General features: G+C 33.9%; 1 protein-coding gene across 1 annotated transcript in view; it reads right to left on the bottom strand.

Moving 5' to 3' along the window:
• Positions 1-16,254, bottom strand: part of TAF4B (TATA-box binding protein associated factor 4b) — a 124,525-nt gene that overhangs the window by 22,208 nt on the left and 86,063 nt on the right. The window contains exon 14 of the mRNA XM_026006505.2: positions 5,952-6,062. Within this exon, the coding sequence (XP_025862290.2) occupies positions 5,952-6,062 (111 nt within the window). The remainder of the gene's footprint in view (positions 1-5,951; positions 6,063-16,254) is intronic.

Genomic DNA, 16,254 nt, shown 5'->3' with positions numbered 1-16,254 from the left:
ATTTGTATTGTAACTCAGCCACCTGCAGGATTAGACTTTGGGTTTAGTTTTCAGAAATCTCTGCCCTTGGCTACAAGAGATAAGGGTTTCTTATAGAGCAATCACAGAGGCTTTACTCCCTTATGTGGACTCTGAGCTCAGAATCTAAAGCCTTTCTTTCCCTAAATTCCCCAGTGTACTTTGAAGGGAACTATTATTCTTATTTTCATGTTACAATGTTCTGTGGCAGTAAATACTTGGTCTCTGAAAGCCTTCTATGGGCACTTGATTATTACAGTCTACAGCTGATAAAATAACTATTTTGCTACAGTATGCCATGGATCACCAATGTCTCCTTTGACACTTAAAATAGGGCCATTAAATACTTTTGACCCTAATTAGACTCATGAACCCATTCTGGAAAACCTAGAACTAATTTAGGAACCCATCATTACATTACTGTTCCTTTACAACTACTTATGATACAGATGTATCAATCAGCATTTGAACAGAGAACACAAGAATGATACAGAATATGGGTTTTATAACAGAGATTTGGCCCTAAGTAATTATGAACCTGGTCAGTTTATGTTCAGCTGTTGCTAGGCCTGGCCCAAGGTTTGGAGAAGCCAAGAGAGAGGATATGGAGGAAGCTGAGGAGCCCTGTGGCTCTCTCATGCCAATAACATTTGTGAACTGCAAGAGTTTCCAGTGTCCACAGCAACCTTCTGAAAATAAGTATGGCTGCAGTTTCACTTCCACCTTGCAAAATCAAAATAAATGCCTCACTGCTCACAGTATGCAAGAAAAGGAATTCTGGGACATGCACCTCCAGCTTAGTAAATTTGACATAATACAAATCCATCATACCATCTATGTCTTTTTTTCTTTTTTTAAATACTTGTTTGGATTGATCCTAAGTTTTAACTTCTAACCCTTCTATCATTTATTTCTGCTTTCATACTTTCAATTTCCAAGAGGTTTTTCATTTTTTCCAGTCCTTGTTAAAAACAGCTTTCTATTCTTGTTTCATGGTTGCAACACATTCTGCTGCTTTTTAAATTTTTTTCCAGTTTCCCACTGCTTTGTGCCTTTTCTTCCAGATTCTCCTCTTAATCTTTTATGTAAGAGGTTTCCTTACATGTGGCTATTCTCACTGATATGTTCATATTTAAAAGTTAATATTAATATTTAAAGCCTCTTTTCTTGGTTAGTTACTTTTTTCAGAAAGAATGCCTCTAGTCTGTAGGCAATTTCAACTCATATACTACTAAATACTCTTACTACTGTTTTCTCCTCTCTTCTTTATTCTTGTGTATTTATGTTTTCCACTCCTTTACTAACATTTACGGGAAATTTGGGAAGAGGGAAAGATAAACCCATAATGTGCAATTCAACATATTTCACAAGAAGTCCCTAAACATAGCTGACAAAGAGTCAACCTTTAAATCTCGGGAAAATTTAAAAGATTCAACTGTAATTTAGATTTATGTTTAAGTTATTTATGAAAAAGCAGCAGATTTGTTTATAGAAGTGTGAACTAAATAACATTTTAAAAAAAGATCTCAAAATATGAGCTGTTTCTTTATCTACAGTAATAACATACTCTAAATTCCAGTGAATTTATGTGACATTTATAGAAAATGTTAGATGACGATAAGTATTTTTAAATCTGTACTAAGTCAGTGACAAAAGATAACAATACACACTTCAGAAAGTTATGGTTTCCCTGGAGCCTGGCAAAAAAGAAAAGAGATGAAGAATGGCACTACCTGTGCTCCTCAAGAACATAAAGATTAAGTACTTTCATGTCAATAACCTTAATTTTGATTTCAAATTTTCTAATTTGTTGCTAAGCAAAGTTTCATAAAAGTCCTTTCTCCTCTTATTTCAAGAGTTAAAAATTTTACAGGGTAGGGCTCTATCCTGCTTCTTGACAGAAAGAGAATATACTATCTACTGGATAATTTTTTTATTCTGGTTAGCAAATGAACACTATTTTAAGTAATATATACCAGACACATCAATACTAGAAGCACCATGTAACTGATGTGGTACAATAACCACTTAATTAAAAAAAAAAATCAGCATAGGGTAGCTGGGTGATGGACATTAAGGAGAGCACGCGATGTAATGAGCACTGGGTGTTACAGAAGACTGATGAATCACTGAACTCTATTTCTGAAACTAATAATATACTATATGTTAATTGAATTTAAATTAAATTTAAAAAACAAAGAAATATCACCATTTCAAGCCAAGTGAATAATTAATATACTCAGGAGTCTTCATTTATGTTTATAAAAAAAGCACTGTAAGTAAAACTGCATGCAGATGTTCAAAAATTTTTACTTTCATAGCTCCAAAAGTGCTTTTATGTATAATGATGTGATTTTTTAATATATGTTATAAAGTCAAAATAAAACCTATCTTTATATTCAACAAAAATTGAGAAATATTGTCATGAATGTCGGATCATTGATAAGCTACATGAACTATCTAAAAATATTGCTAATAGGAAAAAAGATCTTTTCTAATTCAAGGATCTAAAATTAATACAGGAAATAAAGTTATTAATGTTTTAATATTCCAAAGGACCCCAAACACATCACTTAAGCAATACACATAAACAATACAAACATGCAAACACTAAATCTTAAAGTGGGTCCTAATTTACTGTGTAAGTATCTGTACAGTCTTTTTTTTAAAAACGATTTTATTTATTTTACAGAGAGAGAACACGGGTGTATGCATGTGCACAAGCATGGGAAGAGGTAATAGGAGAGGGAGAAGTCTGCTCTCCACTAAGAAGGGAGCTCGATGTGGGGCTCAATCCCAGAACCTGAGCTAAGGTAGACACTTAACCAACTCAGACACCAAAGTGTCCCTATATAGCCTATTATTAATTTAAAAGCTAATTTCATACACACACACACACACACACACACACACACACACACAGCACACCACATAAAAAAAACTTCAAACTATAGCAGTAAATTAAGGACAAATTCAAGTACTCCCAAGTAGTAAATTTTAACTATTTTCCTCTGTTTTTAATGTCACCAGGTTTATTTTTTAATGTCAACAAATATTTGACCCAAAGTGATATTTGGTACTTGTTGCTCTTTGCCAGGGTAACAGAAGCAGATAGTAGCTGACGCTATTCAACTTGTTCAAGACTCCTGAGAATATCAAATCTATAAGAGGCCAGTTTAGTATATAAATTGCACAAATACATCTTTTTAAGGATAAGAGACAATTTTGATTTTACATAACAGAAAAAAGTACCAAAGGACAAAAGTCTAAAACTAATTTCTCTAAATTTATTATTACTTTTGATTTATTACCAACAAACTTTTCTGAACTTTTAGTGTAGACAAGAAACTGCATCTGAACTAAGGAATTACTCTTCAAAGAACCAGACAGACTCTACCTCACTCCTCTCTGGGATTATATGCTTTTTCTAAGAAATTTAAATCTAACAGGTAAATCTAGCAGACAGAATGTAAAGCCTCGGTTTCCAAGGTAATAGAATATTAAAAATAAAAATGTATCATATGTCATTTTTGTGTTATTTGTGAGGGAGTAAAACAAATGAATAAAAAAAAAGGGTATTAAACAGTCCCGATTCATGCAATTTAAGTTATTGGAAGGGCAAATAAATGAGCAATAAACTTAAACATCAAAAGAACATAAAATAGGCTTCTCTCCAGTTTAACATTTTTTAAAGAAAATTGCCTTTAAAGTTAAAACACAAAAATCAACAAAAAAGTAGTCTAACTTATTTCAAAATACAGATCATACTAAAACGTCAGCAGCTCGTTAAAATGGGTATTTAAAAAAAAAGGGTATTTTTAGTTTAGGTTAGTATTACTTAAAGTACTGGCTGTTATATAATATAGTAAAATCTGACAACTATCGAAGCTTAGAGTCCAAGAAATACAGGGGAAAGTATACATACCCAAATTCTCAAAACTAAAGAAACACCAAGCAAACATACTATTCAATATATTTATATACAAGTCAGGACACACACATCTGTTTTGAAATTTAAAAATCAGTAATTTTGCATTTTAACTCCAGTAGATATAAACTGATTTTATATCTATTTGAATACCAAGAATACATTTCCCCCGATCTCTAATCTATGACCTTTCTCAGATTGAAACATAAAGGAAAAAAAAAAAACCCACTTAAAATTATTGGGCACCTGGGTAGCTTAGTTAAGTGTCCGGCTCTTGGTTTTGCCTCACGTCATGATCTCAGGGTTCTGGGACTGAGCCTGATATTGGGCTCCACGATTGGTGTGGAGTCTGCTTATTCCTCTCCGACTGCCCCTCCCCCTGCTTGCCCTCTCCCTCTGTCAGATGGATAAATAAAATTTAAAAAAAAAAAAAGGACTTCACTACAGCTTACAGAAATATTGCAGAGTTTAAAATGCTGAATGGGTTGGCACTACATGATATTCTAACAAAAATACACTTGTTTGTGGACAGAGTTGATTTTCCATCTTCAGTTATTGACCAAAGTGGCAGACATAGAGTACAGACTTTCTGTTGGCACCAATGAGAAGATTCAGCTAAGTTCCTTCATTGCTGCTTTCCAGGTCACCAGGGACCTGATTGTCACAGAGCCTAAATGCCAACACCATTTGCTACAATTTGCAGGCCCCACAGTGACTGGAGAACAGGGGACTGAGTTACAGGAAGAACAGCTGCCCAGGGAGGGGAATGAAGCCACAAATGGCCCAAGTTTTGGAAAACTCTGTTCCAGGCATGGGTGGGCAAAGGTTTCAAAAGTAACATGTTTGTAGCTGTTTGTAGCAGGTACAAAACAATTTTAATGTAAAAAAAAAAAAAAAAAAAAAAAAAAAAACCCAAACCAATAACTATAGTTTGGTCCCAGTTAAGTAAAAACAAAATCAAACATGGATTTGTGAACACCTATGAGATACATGTCCATATTCATAACAAATTTCTGGAAGGCTATGTTAAAATCTTAATAATGGAGACATCTGCTTGAGCAAGAGATGGGGGGACTAGAAGTCTATGGAGGAAGCATTTATTTTTCAAATGTTTTTACACTGTGGTTTTGGGGGGGGGATGCGAACACATCGCATTCACTACATTTATAATGAAAAACAACTGATTTTTTAAATCCTTCTATTGGGATGATTATCATTCATTCAGGAACTGTCAGTGTTCAGGGTCAATGCTAGAGAGGAATTTGTCTCAAAGCACATTTAAATTTTACACCGCAATTTTACAGATGAGCCTTGACTCTTATTGTTGACCCTATCTTAGGGCTCTTACCATACCTCTCTCTCATCCTGATGATAGATCTGTAAATCTACCATTACATCAAATATTGCTCTAGAGATGTAAGATCCTTCCTTGGTGCTAATCAAACAATTAATGATTTTTATTGAGTATATAAGTGCCTGATTCTGTGGAGGAATACCAATGGATAGAATTACAGTCTTGTTCAAAAAATTTAAAGTCTTACAAAGAAAAAATATGCATCATATAAGGAACAGTGAATAATTTGCCATGCAAACACATTATGTACTGAGACAAGAAGTCAATGAGGAAATGAACAGTTGGGGTTCATGAAATAAATAAAGAGGGTAAATTTGAGCTTAAGAGATGAGTGATATTTAGATACACAGCAGGAAGACCCCTGGAAAGAATGTACAGAAATAAAATATTGAGATAATGAGACTTAGCATGACTAGAGATGGAGGACAGGAAGAGGTGTAAAATAGGTAATCAGCAGGAAGGAGTAGTTCAAGGTGATATATATCCTAAAAACCAAGGAAAATGAAGATTTTACAAAACAGGAAAAGGAGAATTTTAACAAGCATTTGGCACACAAGCATGGTAGAGAGGGTAAACTATCTATATACCTTTGCATCCTTCTGACTTGCTATCTTGGCATGAAAAATAAAATAACAAACATGACTTTAATACCTCACTTCCAGACCCAGATTCTAGTGGTCTCTTCTTTCTTGGTCCAATGGCTGCAAGAGCTGTGAGGTTAGCATCTCTATGCTGTATCTGCGCAAGCTCCAACTGTTGTAACTAGAAGATGGAAAAAAAAAAAGTATGGTTACGCACAGGCATGCTCAGAAGGGAGAAAAAATTGATCACTAATCCTACTTCTATGTTCTTCATCAAATAAGTTACAGTATAAAAGATTTCCCTAATAGCCAAAAGCATATCATTTCCTGATCTCTTTACTCCAACAAACTCTTTAGTCCTGAATCTATAAACAGAAGAGGCAGAATTTAATAAGGAAGAAGTATAGAATAGAAGAAAAACAAGAAAAGAAAGGCATCTAGAGCTTAATTTATTGTTAATCACAGGTGAGAAATGCCTAAAAAATATATTGCACAGTAAATTGGAGAGAAATTGGCCAAACTACAATCAATCTTTTCAGATTAAAAGAAAAATTACTTGAAAATAAAGACAGTTTTTGTGTTTCATAGGAAACAGTTCAATGCTGTATGATTTACAAACTACTTCCTTAAAAACTAATGCTCACAACCACATTGAAAAGTATATATTAATTACTATAATAGAATATGAAAATTAAAATTATACATGTATTCATCTCCCCCTCTTTCTTTTACTAAGGAAGACATGCTTTAAGAGCTTAAGAAAACATCAGCATTTTTCACAGAGCTAGAAGGAACAAACCATACAAAGTTTGCATGAAACCACAAAGGACCCCCAATAGACAAAGCAATCTTGAAAAAGAAAGCAAAATCAGAAGCATCACAATTCCAGACGTCAAGGTATATTACAAAGCTATAGTGATCAAGACATTATGTTACTGGCACAAAAACTGACATAGATCAATGGAAAGGAACAGAAAATCCAGAAATGGACCCACAACTATATGGTCTTCAACAAAGCAGGAAAGAGTATCCAGTGGAAAAAAGATGGTCTCTTCAACAAATGGTGTTGGGAAAATTGGACAGTGACATGCAGAAGAATGAACTGGGACCACTTTCTTACACCATACATAAAAATAAATTCAAAATGGATGAAAGACCTAAATGTGAGACAGGAAGCCATCAAAATCCCAGAGGAGAACACAGGCAGCAACAACCTTTTTGACTTTGGCTGTAGCAACTTCTTACTAGACATGTTTTGGAGGCAAGGGAAACAAAAGTAAATATGAACCATAGAGACTTCATCAAGATAAAAAGCTTCTACACAGTGAAGGAAACAATAAAACTAAAAGGCAACTGATGGAATGGGAGAAGATATTTGCAATGACATATGTAATAAAAGTTTAGTATCCAAAATCTATAAAGAACTTATCAAACTCAACACCCAAAAAAACAAGTAATTCAGTTAAAAAAGGACAGAAGATGTGAACAGACATTTTTCCAAGGAAGACAGAGAGATGGCTGATAGACACAAAAAGATGCTCAACATAACTCATCATCAGGGAAATACAAATCAAAACCATGATGCAATACTACCTCACACTTGTCAGAATGGCTAAAAACAGATTCAAAGGGGCATTATCAACAACAGCTAAACTATGGAAAGAATCCAAATGTCCATCAACTGCTGAATGAATAAAGAGGATATGGGGTGTGTGTATAGGTGTGTAACAAGAAATATTACTTAGCCATAAAAAAGAATGAAATCTTGCCATTTGCAATGACATGGATGGAGCTAGAATGTATTATGCTAAGTGAAATATGTTAGAGAAAGATGAATACCACATGATTTCACTCATGTGGAATTTAAGAAACAAAACAGATAAGAGGAAGAAAAAAGAAGGGAGGGGGGAAGCAAACCATAAGAGACTCTTACCTAGAGAACAAACTGAGGGTTGATGAAGGGAAGATAGGTGGGGGAATGGGCTAAATGGGTGATGGGTGTTAAGGAGGGCCCTTGTTTTGATGAGCACTGAGTATTACACCAAATTTACCATATATGTTAACTTGAATTTAAATAAAAACTTGAAATTAAAAAAAAAGGAGAGGGTCAGCATTTGTTCTATTCAGGTTTTCAACTGAAAACAAAAAAACTGAAAGTATTATTTTGCTGTACAGTTTTTATCATAATTAACTCAGAATATCCAAGCCTACAAGGTATTATTTAGTATGTGTGTACTAAACTATATACTCATGAAAAATGCCCTATCAAAAGGCAGATAAATAAGACATTAAAACTAGAAAATAAATGCATGAAGGAGCATCATTTCATGAAGGCAGGTGAGTGTCAAATGGGTATTCATGAAAAAAAATAATAACCAAGTCAAAATAAAATATTACTTCATGGGTCCTTAAGCTTCTTCAGAAGAGGAAGAATGTTCAATTACCATCAAAATCTTATGACTGTGGAGGCAAAGGAAGAAAGAACCTGGCACTGGTTGCTAAACAAATATTCAAACAAGATCAGGCTCCAAGATAACCAACTGAAAGTAATCTGTTGAGGAACTAGACACACACACACACACACACACACACACACACACACAGAATATTCTTTTAAAGAGAGCACTGACCAAATTTTGAACATATTAAAGAAGAAGCAGGATGAAAATTGGATGAAATACAAAGTAAAGATCATTCAGATTATTTTATAATATTAGAGGAAAGATAAAAAACAAAGCATAGGTAACTGAGTCTTTAGTAAAGAAGAAAACACAACTGAAAAAAAAAAGGAGAACAATTCTTCATTTGCTTCACAAATTACAGGGCAAAATTCCATCTTCTAAATTGCAGGTTTACTTATATATAAATTGCTAGAAAGCTATTTTCAGGGGTCAGAAACTATCTTTTGTTGGTGCTGGCCTTTTAAATAAAATACATAGTGTTAGAATCTGATTCTGTCACAATCTGGAACTTCTATATTACAAAATACAATTTTAGTTAACCTACCCTACAGCACAAATCAAACAGTGAGTTATATTTTAAAATCTTTCTCTGGAGAAAAATGGTGTCTTCTAGATAGTCACGACAAATAAAAAGTTTTTAAATTGCCTCTGTCATCAAATTTCCATACATATGTATGTAGTCAAACACTTTCTTTCTCCCACTTTCTTTCTCCCACTCTGCAAATTATACTTTGGTTTTCTGAAATCTCACAATGTTTTAAAATTTTGCAAAACTCTAACAAAAATTGAAACTGACCATAGTTTTGGTCTGCCCTATATACAACAAACTTTCTCAAAAACAATGTATCTTGGCCAGCACAATAGAGAAAAACTAGGCATTTTTAACCAGAACAGAGGAACATTCTGGGCATTAATGCAGATTTGGCATACACAAGTGGGGAAAGATGATATGTAAGCCGAGTTCAGTAAAAACAGGCACTGAGTTAGAGGCTTGCGGGTAGAAATAGGATTGAAAGTGACATGATCATCTAAACAGAAAACCTCAAGTCAGCTATAAAAACAAAAATAAAAGTCCTCCTAGGAATAATAAATGAATTTATTAGCAAGGTTGCAAGATGCAAGGTGAACACACAATTATCATTTCTAAATACCACTAAGGTACAACTGGAAACTTAGGTATAAAATCTAAAACATATGGGTATTTGGGGGATCCCTGGGTGGCGCAGCGGTTTGGCGCCTGCCTTTGGCCCAGGGCGCAATCCTGGAGACCCGGGATCGAATCCCACGTCGGGCTCCCGGTGCGTGGAGCCTGCTTCTCCCTCTGCCTGTGTCTCTGCCTCTCTCTCTCTCTCTGTGACTATTATAAATAAATAAAAATTTTAAAAAAAATTTTAAAAAAATAAATAAAACATATGGGTATTTGTATTCGATAAGATCATAAAAAGCAGATGAGAGAAATAAAATATAGACAATGGAAAGACACACTGTGTTCCTGGACTGCAAGACTCAACATAGTAAACATCTTACTTTTCTCAAAAATTTTATAGATTTAACAAAATTCCAATAAAGTCTTTCTTGCAAATATGGATAAGTTAATTCTAAAATTTATATGGAGAGGCATCTGGCTGGCTCAGTTGGTTAAGCATCCAACTCTTCATCTCAGCTCAGGTCTTGATCTCAGGGTTCAAGCCCCATGTTGGGCTCCACACTAGGTGTAGAGCCTCCTTAAAAAAATAAACAAATAAAATAAAATAAAGTAAAATTTATATGAAACAGCAAAGGAACTAGGGGCGACTGGGTGGCTCAGTGGTTGAGTGTCTGCCTTTGCTTCAGGGTGTGATCCTGGGGTCCTGGGATCAAGTCCTGCATCAGGCTTCCTGAGGGGAGCTTGCTTCTCCCTCTGCCTGTGTCTCTGCCTCTTTCTGTGTGTCTCTCATGAATAAATAAATAAAATCTTTAAGAAAAAAAGGAAAAGCAAAGGAACTGGAAAAGCTAAGTCAATTTTTTTTTTTTGCTAAGTCAATTTTGAAAAAAAAAGGGAAAAAACTGAAAGAATTACACCATGTGATTTAAAGAACTTATAGAGTACTACAGTAATCAGAATAATGTGGTACTAAAAAAGGAAAAGACACATAGAATAATGAGGCAGAATGAAGAATTAAGAAACATACCCACATAAATATGGTTGATTTTTGACCATATTCTCAGTTGAGAATGCTTTACAAAGCATAGTGTTTTCAAAAAAAGTTGGAGCAATTGGACATTACATGTGAAAAAGTAAATTTGACCTTTAATCTTACTCCTTATACTAGAATTAACTGAAGATGTAAACTACGAGCTTCTATCAAAAAGTGTAAAAGAAAATCTTTGTGACTTAGGGCCTAGCAAAGAGTTAAGACATGGCACCCAAAACAGGTCTGTTGAAAAAACAAACTGATAAATTAGACTTCATACAAATTAGAAACATTTGCACTATAAAAGACACAGTTAAGAGAACAAAAAACCCCACACTGTTTTATTTCTCTCTCTTTAATCTCTGTATGTCTTCTTTTTCTTGCTTTATTGTACAGGCAATATAACACTGAGTAATGGTGATGAAATTAGACATCTTTGTCTTTTTTCCTAATCTTTGGAAGAAAGCATCTGGTCATTTCACCATTAAGAATAATATTAGGGCAGCCCAGGTAGGTGGCTTGGCAGTTTGGCGCTGCCTTCAGCCCAGGGCGTGATCCTGGAGACCTGGGATCAAGTCCCACATCGGGCTCCCTGCCTGGAGCCTGCTTCTCCCTCTGACCCTCTGTGTCTCTCATAAATAAATATTAAAAAAAGAATAATATTAATAGTAGGGTTTTAATAGCTGTCCATTATCAGATTGAGGAAGTTCCTTCTATTCCTTGATTCTTGAGTTATTCTTATTAATACACAGTGAAATCTATCTAATGTTTTTCTGCATCAATTGATATGATCTTTCTTAGACTGTTAATAGGTTGATTATATTTACTGAGTTTTGAATATTAATCCAGTTTTGCATTTTTGGGTCAAGATATATTTTTTATATATTAATATAAAAATATTAATTTGGTCCACTTGGTCATGATATATTATTTTTAAATATTACTAGATTTGATTTGCTAATATTTTGTTGAACATGTTTACATCTATGTTCATGAAGGATACTGAAATGTAGTTTTCTTACTTTGTATGTTTTTCTGGTTTGTTTTTAGGGTAACGCTGGTTTCATAAGATGAACTGGAAGAAATTGTGTAGACGTGGTGTTATTCTGTAAATGTTCAGGAGAATTTACTAAGTAAAATCATCTGTAGTAGAGATTTCTTTATTTAAAAGTTTTAACTATAAATTCAATTTATTTAATAATTACAGAACTACTGTGGTTAGCTACTTTGCTTGGCTAAATTTTCATAGCTTGAGTTTTTCAAGAAACTGGTTATTTCATCAAAGTTGTCAAACTACTTGAATAGAGGTGTTCATTTGTATTCCCCCTCATTCTTTTGACACCTGTAGAGTCTATAGTGATTTTCCATTTCTTTCTCCTGATATTGTGATTTAACACTTTTTTTTTCTTTGTCAGTCTTACTAGAGATTTATCAATTTTGTGGACCAAAGACCCAGCTTTTGTTTTTTACTAATTATCTCTATTTTTTTCCTTCTGTTAGCTGAAGTCATTTATTTTTGCTTTTATTTATTATTTCTCTTCTTCTGTTTGCTTTGGGTCTATATTGCTCTTCTTTGACCAGCTTAAGGTAAAAGCTTAGATTATTGATTTGAGATCTTTCTTTTTTAAATAAACATTTTTTTCTCCTTTTACTTTAACCTATCTACATCATTACATTTGAAATGAGTTTCTTGTAGATAGTTTAGTTGTAGTCTTTAAATCCATTCTGATAATCTCTATCATTTAATTGGTATATTTAGAACATTTACACTTCATATAACTTAGCCAGGTTTCGACTTAGGTCCATCATTTTATTATTTGTTTTCTGTTTGTTCCCTGTTTTTCATGTTTCCCTTTTCTACCTCTTTTGGGTTATTCGAACATATTTAATGTTTTAAATTTATTATTTTTTTGTACTGTATACAAAATAGTTTTGTATTTAGATAGTTTAAAATTTTATTTTAGTGGTGGTTCTAGAGATTACAAAACTTACTTAAATTCTCAGTCTATTCAGAATAAATATTTTACCACTTCAAGTGGAATACAGAAAATTTATATCCTTTTACTCTCCAGGTTGCTTTATATATATGACACCCACATTGAAAATCCCTGACAATGTTATAATTTTTGCTTTCAATATTTTAAAAAGCTTAAAAGCAGAAAACTAGTCTATTATACATTTCTGTTGCTCTTTCTTCATTCCTGATGTTTGAAGGTTCCCTTTGGTATCATTTCATTTCATTCTGAAGAAGTTCAACTTCCTCTGCTGGCAACAGATTCTTTTTTTTTTTTTTTTAACAGATTCTATTCTTGTTGCTTCATCTGACGATGTCTTTATTTCACCTTAATTCCTGCAGGGTATTTTCACAGGATATAGCATTCTAGGTTGGTCGGCAGTTCTTTTCTTACTGTGCTTTAAAAATCTGTTGCCACTTTCTTTTTGGTCTCCATGGTTTCTGATAAGAAATCTACAATCATTTGAATTGCTGTTCCCTTATTGGAAAAGTGTACATTTCTCTAGCTAGTTTCAGGAATTTTTTCTATGTTTTTAGTTTTCTAAGACTAGATGTGACTGGACCTTAGTTTCTCTCTGATTACCCTATTTGAGAGTTCACTGAGTTTCTAGGATCTTTAGGTTCCTGTCTTTTTCTAAATTTGGGGGTTTGTTAGCTATTTATTTTTTCAAACATATTTTTAGCATCTTACTCTTTCTGAGACTTCAACAACATTAATGACCTTTGGTCATTGTCCCACAGGTCTCTGAGGCTCTGTTTTTCTGCTTTTTGTTTTTGATCCATTTTCCCCTTTGTTGTTCAGATTAGATAAATTCTATTTGTCCATCTTCTAGTTCATTGACTCTTTCCTCTTTCATCTCTTTTATGCTATCTAGCCGATCCAACTCATGTTTTATTTCGATTACTATCATCTTTAGTTCTAAAATTTTCATTTTAGAACTTTATTCCTGGTTCTTCAAGCCAAGTAATTTTGAACAATACCTGAATATTTAAATATTATAAAGACTCTGGGTCTTCTTTAAATCCTTGAGAGTATGATATTTATTTCAGCATGTAAAATAGGCCAGTTAGATTTAGGCCACAAGTTGCAATATGTCTTCTGTGGACTTAAGCTTCAACATCAGTTCAGTCTTCAAAGCCTTTGTTGTGCCTTTTGGATCTGTTCCAAATAGGTATCATTCAGTGAGTGTTCAGTCTGGGACCTCAGTATTCTGATAGTTCCATTCTTTTCTTTTCTTTCTTTTTTTTTTTTTTAATAAAGATTTCATTTATTTGAGAAAGAGGAAGAGAGAGAGAGAGCATGAGCAGGAGGAAGGGCAGAGAGAAGCAGACTCTCTGCTGAGCAGGGAAGCCCAGTGTGGGGCTCGATTCTAGGACCCTAGGATCATGACCTGAGCCAGTGGCAGTCGCTTAACCAACTAGGCCACCTAGGGGCCTCTGTTAGTTCCATTCTTAAAGTTTTTATGTATATTGATTAAAATCAGATTCACATATGACAAACGTGTAGCTAAAGAGTAGGCCTAGAAATTTAAATAATAATATAGGGTTCCTATCCTGAGCTCTTCTTATTCCACAATATTCCCAGTAATTTCTGATTCCCTAGGCTCCTGTTCTTGTCCATGGACCAAAAAGCTGGGGCTTTAGTTACTCTGCTTTGCCATCCATTTCTGTGACTGTATCTCACAGACTGTATGTCTGTGATAGTAAGCAGCAAGAAGAATAGGGGTGGGGAGGTGAAAGAGGGATGGCAACCACACTGCTGATTTAGTGATATTTTGAATTCTCATCTTCCCCAATTTGTCTACCATTTACTTTTTCAAAACCTTCAAATAGCTTTTCTGTGCATTCTGTTTAGATTTTATATCTGTATTCAGTGGCAGACAGTGTGGAGTGTTTTTACTCCATTAACCTTTAAAAAGCTGGTTTAACCAGAATTCTGACAACAGGTTTCTGTTAAGTTATATTCCTACTAGGCCTTGTTCCATAAAACTTATGCCTGCTTGCTCACTTACACTAGCAATACATACTTTGGTCCATATAGGCTTAGCAGGTTCTCTTTTAAGAGTACCCCCACTCCTTCCTTATGGCTAATGAAAAAGGCGGAAGCCTTCATTTCCCTTATCACACAGTCTTTCTGATATCAAGCAGAGGTCCCCTAAAATTCAAGTCAGTGCCCTAAAGAGCAACAGAGCAATGGTAGTTGAAGATTATTTTATTTCTGATGTTTACTACGTGTCTCTGTTCATTTTTTAAGTATAACCATGGCAATATTCACTTTAATCAAGTCCAACACATTTAATAAGTTTCCTTAAAGATCACATAAGCTCTAAGAGGTAAAGTTTAATAGAAGTACCTCTTGATGCTAAGTACATAATTTTGAAGGACAAAAACCAAGGATAAATAAAAATTAATAAAAACATGACAATATTCACTTTAATCAAGTCCACACATGTTAATAAGTTTCCTTAAAGATCACATAAGCTCTAAGAGGTAAAGTTTAATAGAAGTACTTCTTGATGCTAAGGACATAATTTTGAAGGACAAAAACCAAGGATAAATAAAAATTAATAAAACCAGAATCTAAAACCTTAGGCAGAATTAGAGGAGTAGAATGAAAAATGAATAAATCAAGAATTACATAGTCCCTCCTCAAATATAGGGACACATTAACAGGAAGGACTAAATTATTTAGATAATTGTGACACTGACACCATGGGAAATCCAAAAATATGTTTCTTTTTTGTGCTTAAGGAAGGCAAGGCATAAAAAATAAAATGCAAGTGCTGAAAGTACAAAACGCAACAGTAGAGTTGTCCTTTGTAACAAATGATCCAAAAACACAAAGCACTGTCATCTTCAGTCTGATTTTGCTACAAACTTTTGGAAAGTGATAATAAGGCATAAAGCAAAGGAAGGAGTTGAGAGGTAAGTTAATGTCTCCCCCAAAGCTTATGTGTGCTGTCCAACAACACATACATTAGTAGCGATGAAAGTAGCTAATGCCACGAAATGGGAATATTTAAAAGAATCTAAAAAACAAAGAGAAATAAAGTACACTACTGATTCTGAGTTCAGCAAAGAATTAAGAATAGTGTCTTGTTTAGATTTCATAATTAAGTGTACACAGAAACAATAAAACCCTACCATCAAATAACAGATGTTTTTTTTTTAAATAGTAAAAATTTAAATAGAATTTTAGATATGCTTTGTAAAGATTGACCAAGCTAAAATTCTCAATAATGCTTATAATCACTTCTAATTTACTGCAACCTACTGGGAAAAACAAGGTTAAATCCTAAAGTATACTACAAAAGAAGCAAATAGTACCATATTAAACACTATTAACAGTGAACCCTAACCCAAAGGAACCAACAAAACAAGTTACAAAAAATTACCCCTACCTCACCTAAAATTCAGGAATACCACAATAGAAACACAGGATCCCTTTCAACCCCTCAAAGAAAATTTTTAGGCAGGCATTTCACCAAGCTCAACAACACATGGTCTGAGTATTTTTTTCTCCTAAGCACTAACACTAGTTCTTATGATGTCAAAGACACTGTCCAGAACACCTGAGATACTTGGAATCTGGAATGTAGAGTCCAATGCCTTGCTAGTCAACCCTTCTAATTCATCCCTTCCTTTCAGGAAAATAGCACATTCCACATAATCTCAATTAGACTTTCTTCCTTAAACATAATAATTTATGTATTGTTTCATACA

The sequence above is a fragment of the Vulpes vulpes genome, chromosome 13, assembly GCF_048418805.1.
Source record: "Vulpes vulpes isolate BD-2025 chromosome 13, VulVul3, whole genome shotgun sequence".
In the NCBI taxonomy this organism is placed as follows: domain Eukaryota; kingdom Metazoa; phylum Chordata; class Mammalia; order Carnivora; family Canidae; genus Vulpes; species Vulpes vulpes.
This window is presented reverse-complemented; position numbering and strand designations above follow the sequence as displayed.